Source organism: Erpetoichthys calabaricus, chromosome 5 (genome assembly GCF_900747795.2).
Source record: "Erpetoichthys calabaricus chromosome 5, fErpCal1.3, whole genome shotgun sequence".
Classification (NCBI taxonomy): domain Eukaryota; kingdom Metazoa; phylum Chordata; class Cladistia; order Polypteriformes; family Polypteridae; genus Erpetoichthys; species Erpetoichthys calabaricus.
In genome coordinates this window covers 31573830-31587428 of record NC_041398.2, presented here as the reverse complement: position 1 = coordinate 31587428, position 13599 = coordinate 31573830, and the positions used below count along the sequence as shown (strand labels likewise).

The window sequence follows — 13599 nt, the reverse complement described above, 5'->3', positions numbered from 1 at the left end:
ATTAAAGAGAACGAAGGTATTCTCTCACCTAACAGGTCTAAACACAAAAATAGTACTTTTACAGGAGACCCACTTACTAAGCAAGGATCAGTTCCGACTGCAAAAAGACTGGACTGGCCAAATGTTCCATTCCAGCTTTACAAAGAAAACTAGAGGTGTGGGAATTCTCATACACAGAACAGTCTCATTTGTGGTATCAGATGTAGTATCTGATCCTGAAGGGAGATATTTGATTGTCATGGGAAATTTATTCAACTGTAAAGTGAGTTTGATAAATGTTTATGCACCCAATGTCGATGATAGGGAATTCATGCAAAATGTATTTACATCCATTCCCAATGTGAACACTCATAAAATTATAATGGCTGGGAACTTTAATTGTGTTTTAAATCCACTCTTAAGTAGGACTCCTGCCACAGGGGTGATGACATCTAACACTGCAAAGTCAATTACACAGTTTTTAACTGACCACAACAGACCCCTGGAGGTTTCTAAACCCAAACTCAATAAAATATTCCTTCTACTCACCAGTGCATCATTGCTACTCAAGAATTGATTATTTCTTTATAGATAATAATTTCTTGCCTACGATTAAATCTTGCAAGTACAACGCTAGTGTTATTTCCAACCATGCCCCTCTGATCTTGGAGCTAAAATCATTATGCCCCACATACTCATCTCGCAGATGGCATCTTAACCCACTTTTATTAGTAGACGAGAACTGTAAAGAATTTATATCAAAACAAATCAGTTTCTTTCTAGAGACAAATACATCCTCAGAGGTGTCTGCAGAAATACTCTGGGAAACTCTAAAGGCCTTCTTAAGAGGACAGATTCTTTCATATCTTTCCCACAGAAATAAATTAGAAACCAAGAAGGTATCAGAGCTAACCAGCAAAATAACTAGAATAGATGAAGAACATGCCAGGTGTCCAAGTGAGGCTCTTCATATGAAAAGACAGGCTCTGCATTCAGAGCTCAACCTCTTAACAACTAAAGAAACTGAACAACTCATTTTTAAATCAAGACATCAGTACTATGACCATGGAGAGAAAGCTAATAAGCTCTTAGCTCAACAAATCCACAAGCAAGAAGTTCACAATGCAATCCCAGTAATCACCAACATGAAGAGAGATAAAATCATTGACTATAAAAATATAATGCACACAGTTAGAGAATACTATAAATCCTGATATTCTACCGAGTTTAAAGAAGACAACACACAATCTAATGCATTTCTGGATGCATCAGAAATACCACAAATAGATACTCATAGTGCAGAGGAATTGGATAAATCTCTGGTGCTATCAGAATTATTACATGCTATAAAGTCACTTCAGAGTGGGAGAGCAGCAGGCCCTGATGGCTACCCTGTCAAATTTTATAAGAAATTCTCCACTCCGCTAGCTCCTCCTGTATTAGCAACATTTACAGAAGATAGAGACAATCAAATTCTACCTCAAACTTTTTGCCAAGCATTAATCACCGTCTTTCCTAATCAAAATAAGGACTTATTACAATGTGCATCATGCAGACCAATTTCACTCCTGAATGACGATGTTAAGATATCTCTCAAAAATCCTAGCTAGAAGGATGGAGAAAGTGCTGCCTTCGGTAATATCACAAGACCAAACTGGATTTATTAAAGGCCGACACTTAGCTTCCAATCTCCGACGCCTGTTTAATGTTATATGTTCACCTGCAAAGACAAACACCCCAGAGATATTATTATCATTAGATGCAGAAAAAGCATTTGATATGATTGAATGGAACTACATTAGAGAAATTTGGGTTTGGCCCGAACATTTGTGCATGAATCAAACTACTGTATACCGATCCAGAAGCTTCAATTTGTAATAATATTTGTTCAGACTACTTTAAACTAGAACGTGGTACCAGACAAGGATGCCCCTTGTCACCACTGCTATTTACAGTCGCCATTGAACCACTGACAGTTCACTGTCGAAATGCTTATCAGATAAAGGAGAAGGACTTGAACAGAAAATTTCTCTATATGCAGATGATATGGTACTGTCTATATCAGACCCACAAAATACTGTGCCTGCATTCTTAAAAGCACTTACAGAATTTCAAAAGATCTCTGGTCTCAGAATTAATTTGACTAAAAGTGTGCTGTTTCCAATGAATTCTCAAGAATACAATATTAGATTGGATGGACACCTTCCCTTTTATTATTGCAGATCAGTTGAAATACCTAGGGGTAAACATCACAAGTAAACATAAAGCTCTTTATCAACAAAATTTAACCATCTGTATGGAAAAAATTAGGCAAGACTTGTATAGAAAGTCAACTCTTCATCTCACTCTAGCTGGAAGAATTAAGGTTGTTAAGATGAATATCCTTCCTAAGCTTCTCTTTTTCTTTCAAAACATTCCAATATATATCAAAAAATCATTTTTAAGCAATTAGATTGAACAATAACCTAATTTATTTGGAACTCAAAACATCCACATATCCAAAGAGCGATCCTACAAAGACCTAAGGCAGAAGGTGGTATGGCTCTACCTAACTTTCAGTTTTATTACTGGGCAGCAAACATACAAGCTATAAAAAACTGGACACAAATACATGAACATACACAGGCTTGGTCCGCAATAGAAATAAAATCCTGCAGTACAGTACTTCTTTATTTTCCCTGCTTTGTGCTCCAATAAATGGAAGTTATCGCCAATATACTAACAACCCAATTGTGCTTCACTCACTCAGAATATGGAACCAATTTAGGAAGCATTTTAAGATGGAGAATCTTTTATCTGTGGCACCTCTGCACGGTAACCACCTTTTTCAACCCTCGCAAACATATGCAGTTTTGGGATTAAATTACTTAGAGATCTTTATATAGACAACATCTTTGCATCCTATGAACAGTGATATTCCAAATTTAACTTTTCAGCAACACATTTCTTTCACTATCTTGAAATTATGAACTTTGTTAAACAGAACCTGCCTGATTTTCCTCATCTCTCACCTTCCTCTATGCTGGAAAAAATATTGCTCAGTTTCGAGGACTCAGATAGCATTTCTGCAATATATAAAACTATTTTACAGTCCCTCCCTTTCAAAGATCCAAGGGGACAATGGGAAAAGAATCTCTCACTCAACATATCAGAAAATGAGTGGAAGGGAGCAATGCAGAGAACTCATTTGAGCTCCATATGCGCAAAGCATACAATTATTCAACTCAAAATTATATATCAAGCACATCTGTCTCGCTTAAAACTGTCCAAAATGTTTCCAGGGCAAGATCCAACCTACGAATGCTGCAATCAAGTTCCAGCCTTCTGGGTCACATGTTTTGGGCCTTCACCAAATTAACATCATTTTGGACCAAAGTTTTTAAGTGCCTTTCAGGCAGCCTTGATGTCACAATCCCTCCTAACTCATTAACAGCTGTGTTTGGTGTTCTTCCAGATGGGCTTAAAGTGGAGAAGGACAAACAAACTGTGATTGCCTTCACTACACTATTGGCACGTAGACTTATTTTGCTAAACTGGATGTCAGTGAGTAACTGATGTTTTATATTATTTGAAATTGGAAAAAATCAAATTATCACTTAGAGGATCTGTGCAGAACTTTTTCAAAACCTGGCAGGATCTAATTAATAATATTTTAGAATAAGCTCTTAAAGCACCGAGGAAGCAGATTCTCTCCCCATTTTTTTTTCTTCTCCATTTATCTTCCATCCATCCATCTATTTTCCAACCCGCTGAATCTGAACACAGGGTCACGGGGGTCTGCTGGAGCCAATCCCAGCTAACACAGGGCACAAGGCAGGAACCAATCCTGGGCAGGGTGCCAACCCACCGCAGTCCATTTATCTTTCTCTGCTTATTAAACTCATCAATTTATTTATTTTTACTAGCTTTAAGTTTTGCTCCATTGGTCATGCTCTCTTTCTCAGGGGTGGGGGTTGATTTGTTTTCAATCCTATTTTTGTAAAAATTGATCTATTTGTATGGAATGATTACAATAAAATCAATAAAATATATATAAAAAGGCCATTTTTCATGATTCCTATACTTTCTTTATATTATGTATAAGAGAAAGTTAAAAAAAAGTAAATATAAATGGCAAATGACTCACAATTACTGTGCAGATCTCAGTTTCAATCAGTCAGTCAACCAGTTAATAAATAAATCATTTAATCTTTATTTTATATAGCACCCATCCCAGGGCGTTTATATTGCATCATCATCTACTGTAGAGAAGAGCGGGTGGTCTTGTCACTGAATAGCCCAGCAGAGAAATGCCTGCCTCTGCTTTTGTGCATGACCATATAATCTGTTATCCCTCCATTTTACCTCCATAACCACTTCTACATGTTACTGGGTTCAAGAAAACAAAATTAATTATTCTAAAAGACCCATGAATGTCACACACTACTTTCCCAATCTGATCCTGAAAAAAAACTGGACTTGAATGTCTTGATGCATTTGTCCATACTATGCAGCAGGGTCCATTGTCTTACAGATCTCATGTGGCACTTGGTCCGGACATTCAAAGCAAGACTCATGATCTTGCTGACTTTACGAGAAGAACCTATCGGAGAAAGTGCTCAGTGCTCCTTGCTATCTTGTTTCTATTAACATTCCTTGGAGAAGGCTGCCATGGAGTCCTCCACACACCACCGCACACACGTACCTACACGGCCATGCCATTCATTGTTTTGGCTTGTTTTTCAGAGCTCCACTAGGCATGGTGGTGTTCCTTACACTGTACTCTGCCTCCTGTGCTGTCCTGGAGAAGGTCACAATGGAGACCATGTCCTCCCCGATGTCCACTTGGGACCTCCACTGGCGACAGATGAGCAGTTTTTTGAGGGCTCTTTGAAAGTCTCGATTGAGGAAGGCATAGAGCATGGGGTTAATGGTTGAATTGCAGTAACCGAGCCAGGTGATGACTTTGAAAATGTACGTGATGATGGGGCTCTCACTGTCTTCCCCCTTGGCAGCAATCCATACATTGAGGACAAAGTACGGCAGCCAACACATGACAAAGACTGAGATGATGATGCTCATGGTGCGGGTGGCCTTGTTTTCCAGCTGCAGGTTGTTGGGCCGTTTGCTGTTGGGATGATAGTGGATGTCCAGTGTCTGAGACACAATGCGGGTTGCCTTGAGGCGGGAGGCGCGGTAGATGAAGAAGTACATAGTGCACATGATCAGAAAAGGAATATAGAAAGCCAGGGCTGAAGCCACAATGGCGAACGTCCAGTTAGTGACAAAGATGCAGTCACTGCTGGTATCGAAGTCCACACCAGGGATTTCATTCCAGCCCTGCATCACCGGTAAGAAGGAGATTAAAGATGAGTATACCCAAATCGTCACGGTCATAATGATGCACCTGCAAGCAAAGGAGACAGTATGTGTTAAAGATAGGAAGACTGAAGCTTCAAGGTATGGTAGTTCTACTCTCTAATCTTGGTGCTGGAGAGTGGGAACATGTTACAAGTGACTGTACTGTCTGTATGTGATAATAATGACCCTACACATCTATACATTCAATCACGATTTTTCCAGGAAGCTCTTAGATTTTTCTCCAGTCAAACATTTTTATATTAAGCATTACCACAGTTTGCCACAGGGGAGCACTTCAGTTGTATCCTGTTCCATGCCAGTATTCCCGACAACACAGCCTAAAGTCTCATCGAGACCACAGGAAGAAACAAATGGAAAAGAGGCACATCACAGAGCCATTTTTTTGTTGCTTGCAGGAAGTGTTATCAAGAAAATTCCTCGCTGGAGAACACAGTTATACCGATTTACAAACAGGCATCCCATAGAATATTCAAATGTAGAAAATTTAAGACATAACCTCAGGTGTCCAATAGGCTTAAGCACCTTCTCGCCCACCGATCGGTCCTAAAAAGGCAACGTTAAGTGAGAGGGTCAATAATATTTAAGGACCTCAACCCAACTCCCCAGAGAGACCTACCTGCGACGGGACATCCTTTTGGGATAGTGGTAGGGAGTGACAACAGAACAGTACCGATCCAGGCTGATAAAGCACAAGGTGACGATAGATGCGGTGCAGAACATCACGTCAAAGGAGATCCAGACTTTACAGAACTGCTTCCCAAACAGCCACATGCCCGTCACTTCATAGATGATACTAAGAGGGAGAAAAGAGAAAGTGGGCAGCAGTTAGGAATTAAAACGCCAGTGGTGTTTTAGCATGTAAAAGTTTTCACTTAAGGTGCTTGAACCTTGCAACTAACACTCCCAAATTTAAACTATGGTTAAACATGGAGGAATAAATCACATTTCTCCAATGTACAAGAAATTGTTCGACCCAGACTCGTCAAATCAAGCCCATTACCCTCGATACCGATATCCCCACTCAGAATATTGAGCATTAATTGGTTAAGATCACATTATATTCTTAGTTGATCTTTCTTTTTTTAATCTTTTGGTGTTTTAAACAATCAACAACACCATTCTTAGTACTTAGCACGTGCACTTAGATTTTAAATTTATCATTTTCTTTTTTAATATCCGGACCAAAAAGGAAACAAACATATATGACAGACCATAAACCTTCTAAGTGGCCATTAGGGTTACCACAGGACCCACTAAATCCCACAACTGTCTCAATCTTGCAAATCCTTTCTTGTGAATCGACAAAGGAGAATAAAGTAGAATAAAATGGCTGATGTGACCTCGGACAGACTGTCAAACCTCTAGCTTGTGATCAGCCCTTGGCCCCTGCTGAGGTATCCTTGCACCTTTGGACATTGCTGTTTGTGGTGAGAATAAGTGATGAGTGAATGTCACATAGGTAGGTATTAGCGGGTGTATCAAGGCTAATAATTTAGGTATTTTCACTATTAACTTGTCCACCAGTATAAGAAGAACTTTAGATGCTTTTCGTGAACACGTTTTCATGACGAAACAGAAGTATATTGAATCAATGTAATTTGTATTTTTTGTTACTGTATTATAATCATGTTTCATCTGTTAAATACCTTGTGATGAAGCATGCACCATATACAATTGACTATTATCAATCAAGCAGGACACTGGCATTCGCATCATAATTCTTGACCAAATAACAAACCCACCAATCTGAGCAATGAATACTGTATTAACAGCCAATAATGCAATATAAGTCCCCATCTTACCTGAAGGGCATAACAAGACAGGCCACCAACAGGTCCGCCATGGCCAGTGACATGATGAACATATATGTGACTGTGCGCAGCCTCTTCTCCACTGCTGGACAGATAAATACCACAGTGTTCCCCAAAAAAGTCACCAGGTCAATGAGGGTCAGCAGCACTCCCACCGCCACTTGTGAAGATGCCACCTGCAGGGCTCCGTGGCTGCTGTTGCCAGACCTCATGCTCACTACAGATGCCAAGGAGTGGTTTGACAGATAAGAAATATTTTTATCATGGAGCATCATCGGCAAGGCCACCACCTATGAGAAAGACAAGGATACGATCAAAATTGGACAACAAGAGGAGCAGCCGACATGAGAGTGAAATTAGATTAAGCAGCTACTATAGACACACAGATGGTGGGACAAGAGGAAGCTTCCATAACACACATTATGCTGGATCTTCTTTACTACCTACAGACTCTTGACTGTTTAAGATCCACTTCTTATGGTGCGACTCGTAATTGTTTATACTTCACATATAGTTTTATGGTGTTGTACTGTCAAACTCATGCTAAAATTTAACACGTTACAACAATGGTTTGAATAGAGACAAGAGTTTTATGGCCAGATATGAGGATTGTTTGCATCTCTTGGACTGACACAGACAACCTGTCTACAGACCCACATTGTACTGAAAAACTCATCAGAAACTTCAAAAGACTTTATTGGACAGTAATCTTATCAAAAGATCTTAACTATCCATTGTTTTCCTCTCTTGTTAAATGAATCTTAGCCTGGTGAGGTCTATTCATTTTTTACATCTAAGATGTCTCACTTAAGGGTTTTCCAATGTCGGATCTGTCCTGGTGTCCATATAGAGACAGGGAACTCCAGTTTCTGTATTACAATCTGTATGAAGAAGGGGCCCGAGTTGCCTCGAAAGCTTGCATATTGTAATCTTTTTAGTTAACCAATAGAAGGTGTCATTTTGCTGGACTTCTCACTACTTCACATATGCAGAAAGTTAAGGATCAGTCTGGTGGGATCTTACTGTGCAAAGTGAATGTTTTGGTAGGTTAGCTTCACTTCCAGGTTAGCAAAGTGAACTACCACTAATGAACTATACTAAAGTCACAACAGTCAATATGGCGTCTTAGTATGAGCGATAAGAATTAAGCCGGCATCACACTACACAAGGCAAAGCAAAAACAACTTTACTATAACTGAAGAACATCTGGAACTTTAAAGAACTACCATTACAAATCAGGGATAGGCTTTTGCATACCAACAGCAAGTCACTCTACTGTATGGAGCAGAAACACGGAGGAGAACAGGGACAACAGTAAAGAAAGTTCAGATATTTATTTATAACTGCCTGAGAAGGATCATTGATATCCGCTGGTCAATACCATCAGTGAGAAAGACCTGTGTCAGATAACCAAATATCTGCCAGTTTAGGGTGAAGTCCTCAGATGACACCGGAACTGGATTGATCACACACTCCAAAAGCCAGCAAGCTGTACCACTTGCAAGGCCCTGAACTGGAACCCACAAGACAACACAAAAAGAGAATGACCAAGGAACCCCTGGCTCAGAGAAACTTCAGGTCTGAGGCACCTGGAAGATACTTGTTGGTGGTCTATGCCCCAGACGGGGCAGCAGGTATAAGTAAATAAATACATTACATGACTTTTCCAGTTTCAGGCTTCATTGACATAATTTTAGTGAGTCAGTGGCCAGTGGCGTAGCTGGGGGGGTGGGGGTGGGGGGGCATCAAATTTCCCTTCCCCATTGCATTTTGGCACACAGGAGGGGGCGCAAAATCTTCAGTTGTCCCTGGGCGCTGAAAACCCTAGCTACGCCTCTGTCGGTGGCAGCCATGAGGTGGTAGCATAATGCACAGTCATGTAGTCTGACATCCCTAGAGACTCAATTACACCTGACTTTGACTCTTCCAAACAAAATCAGACAGGTTTAAATGGGCACAGCAAATAACAAAATATGTTATGTGACTTTAGTGTCACATGACTGGTAATGGGCCTAGCAACTGTAAACAATATAGTGGTGGCCATCATCAAAAAATGATGGTCACTACACTACATTAACAATAATTAAAAAATATTACATGAAAAACAATACTAAGTAGTCAAACATAAAACAAACTGAATATTAAGATGTCAAAAACCAGATTCCTCATAAGAGAGCGGTTGGGAGCATGTGCTGATAGTGCGTTGCCACATGACAAATCACCAGGATTGGGACCCAAGTGCAGCAGGTGACACCTCAGCACCACACTGGAATGGAACAGTGTGAGGTTATTATGGTAGCTGGAGTGCCAATCCTGCCACCAACCCCTAAGTTTTCCCTGTAAGTTGGAGGACCTGTTTGCAGGGTTGGTTGCAGATGAACGTCATACCCAAGATGAAGCAGTTGCAGGTTAAGGGCCTTGCTCAAGGGCCCAACAGAGTAGAGTCACTTCTGGCGTTTACTGGATTCATACCGGCAACCTTCCGATTGCTGGTGCAGATGCCAACCCTCAGAGCCACTACTCACTGCTAAGTATTTCTATAATGAGAGGAAGTGAGAAACTCAGGGTCAAAGGGCGTCAGTGGCAAGCCCTAATTCACCAGTCTTGTGGCTTATAATCTAAATCACAGAACTAGGGGAACGTGGCACAAATAACACAGTGACCACCACATGAGCAATGAACCACTAGCGAGGTGCACTCCATCTGTTTGCTGAGAAGGTGCAGCCCAGGATGTCAGCTTAGGTTAGTTCTGGACTGACTGCCTATCTATATTCAAAAATAAATTCAACATGTTTGACTTAGCAATTGGGTTTTATACATAGGATGAATATCTTAGAGATACATGGCGTCTGAATGGAGTCATTTCTGTTATTCTGAAACTAACACTGCATATAATATAGCACAACTTCCTGTGCTTTTGTATCCATGGCTGAATCCAATTTCTCAGTTTCAGCAGCTGAGAGCTCATAAGCACTTCATCATCCTATGGTTGAGTTCACCCTCTTCAGTCTCTCCATTCAAGTGACTTTGTGTTATATTTCAAACATTGGGCGTATTGAGCTGTGCCACTTGTATGATTTGCTTTATTCATTGGCACGTGTATCTAATTCTGCTCTACGCTGTTTGGCACAAACAATCGATAGTTACATTCATTTAAAATCTTTCAGAAGAAACCAACATCAAGATTTTATGAAGCACTCAAAACAGCAAGGATGCAAATATGAAACCATAAACCAAGTGAATATAAGGGAAGAACAGAAAGACACACAAAAAATTAGGTCAATAAATCCTTTAAACACAGTTAAATATTATTATTATGATGATGATTGTTTTTAGTATTATGATTATTATGATTATTATTATTATTATTGATAATAATATGTACTAGCCAACCCACGGCGTACCATATGCCGCATAATCAGGCCGCTTTTTTAATGATTTTTAAGCACAGGGAGAAAATTAACATTTGAAAAATTGGTAATGTAATAAATCACCAAGAAAAGTAACATTTCACGTGCCCACCCCCAACTCGTCACCTGAGCCGTTTTCCTCTTTGCACAGTCCAAATGCACTTGTGAGTCACGTAGACTTTTCATTGTTGTTTGCGGTTTTGGCTGCTTTTCTATATATAATCCACCAAGTCACCCGACCATGGTAGTACCGAGGGGGTTGTGTACAAAGGGCAGGGATGTAATCAGTGCGAGCGTATGAGCCGCTAGCCATGTTTTTGAAAGTTTGGCCCTGTGCCTTATTAATTGTCATCGCAAAGGCAAATCTAACAGGAAATTGTCTTCGTGTTAAAGTAAAAGGCAAATTATCTGTGACAAACAAACTGTTTTACACACTGCATAACAACCCGCGGCGTATTATACGCCGCATAATCACGACGCTTTTTTAATGTTTTTTAAGCAAAATCCGTAACGCCGCTTTCAGTAAGTACAATGCACACGCGTTTAATTTGTCGGACACTTTTTGCCAGCCGTCTTTTCTGGTTTGGGTTGCTTTTACAGTGTTACCGCTTGTGCATATTAAATCTTGAAATCCTTCAAGTAACTAATTAACTAACTAACACCCACCCACCCAGCTTGTGTGAAAAAAATGCGCCCGTTCTTTTATCAAGACTTGCTGATCATGTTTTCTAGACTCAATATACATTGGCATTCATCTCGGATTATTACATCCTGCTAGACTAATCTGGTACACGGCTGCGTTTGAAAAACCGACTTATCCCAGATGAGTTTCACTGGCATTAATGATTAGGAATCTGGTTGGAACAAAACCCTGCATTCACAGGGGTTCACCAGGACCGAGTCTGGGAAACACTGCTGAACACAGACGAAACCGACTCAGGTGAGGAGTGGGGGCGGCCAAAATAATTGCAGCTATTGATTATTAAGTGTTGTTTGCCTGGGTGTCTGATCTGCGTTGACTGACATGGCTATTTTCTGTGTATCCCATGGTTGTCTTCCGGCAGTGTGAATGCCTCGAGAGACAGGGCGTCCTTGTGTGGTGAGTTGTTGCAGTTTGTGACCACCTTGCCGACGTTATCCCAAACAAAGCCAACAGCCATGTTGCAAAGTTTGAGAGCAACAGTTTCATCAATGACATTTTTCCAAAAAAAACCCGACTGATAGAAACAAACAGTTACCTGATGCAGGAATTTCTATAACATTGAAAGAAGTGTTGTTTCCATGAAATACATTTGAAGCCGTAGCCATGGAGGGCAAAAGAACAGTCAACGTGGCTCACAGCTGGATTTGGACAGCAGCACAGACCAAAGCGAGTATGTGTTTGATGAGCTGTTCGAGTTGGCGGAGGGGTAGAGTTTCTGGGCAGGGCTTTGTTGTTCCTTTCCCATGGTTTTCGAAGGTGGACGTGGTCGGGTGTCGTAACCGAAACAAATAATGAAAAGTCAACATGGCTCAGAGGTGCATGTGGACTCCTAGCACAGACGAAAGGGATTAACTGGGTTGGTCGGTGAGTTTTTGCGTCTGGGCTCATGAGCAGGCAGTGTGAATGCCTAGAGAGTGAGGGTAGACATGGGCCGGGGAAAACGGAGTGTTGGTGGGCGGGGAAACGTCTTCCAGGTTCCTGCAGGACCATCTAAGAAGACGCATGTTTGTCGCGGATGCGAATTGCTGTATGTAGCATGTAAAACAGTTTGCTATGGTGCACGCGGTCGTGCGTCGTAACCGAAAAGTCAATGTGGCTCAGAGGTGCATGTGTACTATAGGACAGACGAACATAAATGACAGCGTTTTTTCCGAGTCGTTTGCGTCCGAGTTGGTGGGTGTGGCTCTGCGAGTTGTCGTCGTATCCAATGGTCTTAGAGTTGGTGGGCGTGGCTCCTTCCTGCGTGCGCCATGGGCGTCTTACTTGTTGGCGGCTTAGTGAATCTACACCCCTTCCGGCGTGCTTTCCATGGGTGGCTACTTGTCGGCGGATTAGTGAATTATATATATAGATAGTGGTATAATGATTAGCATTGTGTTCTCACAGGTCCATCTTCCCGAGTTTGAATCCTGAACCTGACGGTATCCTTTGTTGTATTCCTTGTACGTTATACAGCCAGTTCACAGTCATATGAAAAAGTTTGGGAACCCCTCTCGGCCTGCATAATAATTGACTCTACTTTCAACAAAAAAGATAAAAGTGATATGTCTTTCATTTCCTAGGAATATCTGAGTACTGGGGTGTTTTCCGAACAAAGATTTTTAGTGAAGCAGTATTTAGTTGTATGAAATTAAATCAAATGTGAAAAACTGGCTGTGCAAAAATGTGGGTCCCCTTGTAATTTTGCTGATTTGAATGCACATAACTGCTCAATGCTGATTACTTGCAACACCAAATTTTTTGGATTAGCTCGTTAAGCCTTGAACTTCATAGACAGGTGTGTCCAATCATGAGATATAAAGGTATTTAAGGTGGTGTGGCACCCAGCTGGGGTTCATGCCCGGTCGGCATACCCAGGAGGACCGGAGGAGGGCTTGTGCCTCCTCCAGAACACGAGGGGGCGTCTGCCCTGGTTGCTTTGAGGGCCACAGGTACAGAGCGTGGAAGCTCTACCATGTAGGGGCCCGTGGCCACCGCCAGGGGGGCACCCCAATGCCTTGGGAGCCCTGGACCTCAGCACTTCCGCCACACCCAGAAGTGCTGGGGGGAAGAGGGGCAGTGACACTCGGAGTCCTTCCAGTTGAGCAGCTGGCACTTCTGCCACACAAGGGAGTGTCGGCGGAAGAGTGTCGGGAAGCACCTGGAGCCCATCCAAGGTGTATAAAAGGGGCCGCCTCCCTCCAGTCAATGGCAAGAGTCGGGTGGAAGTAGGACGGAGCTCAGAGGAGAGGAGTGGAGGCGGACCAGAGACTGAAGGCATTGTGTTGTGTGGCCAAGGACTTAAGGGGTGATTGGTGCTGCGGCACTGGGTTTGTGCACTTGGAGAACTGTATAT

The 13599-nt window shown here is 41.6% G+C and overlaps 1 protein-coding gene across 1 annotated transcript in view; it reads right to left on the bottom strand.

Moving 5' to 3' along the window:
• Window positions 1-4147: 4147 nt before the first annotated feature.
• The window catches only part of LOC114644679 (octopamine receptor-like), a 93410-nt gene continuing 83958 nt past the window's right edge, over window positions 4148-13599 (bottom strand). Inside the window, exons 2-4 of the mRNA XM_051927583.1 lie at window positions 7143-7441; window positions 5957-6133; window positions 4148-5365 (exon numbers count right to left, since the gene is read on the bottom strand). Of these exons, the coding sequence (XP_051783543.1) occupies window positions 4681-5365; window positions 5957-6133; window positions 7143-7426 (1146 nt within the window). The 5' untranslated portion in view covers window positions 7427-7441 and the 3' untranslated portion in view covers window positions 4148-4680. The remainder of the gene's footprint in view (window positions 5366-5956; window positions 6134-7142; window positions 7442-13599) is intronic.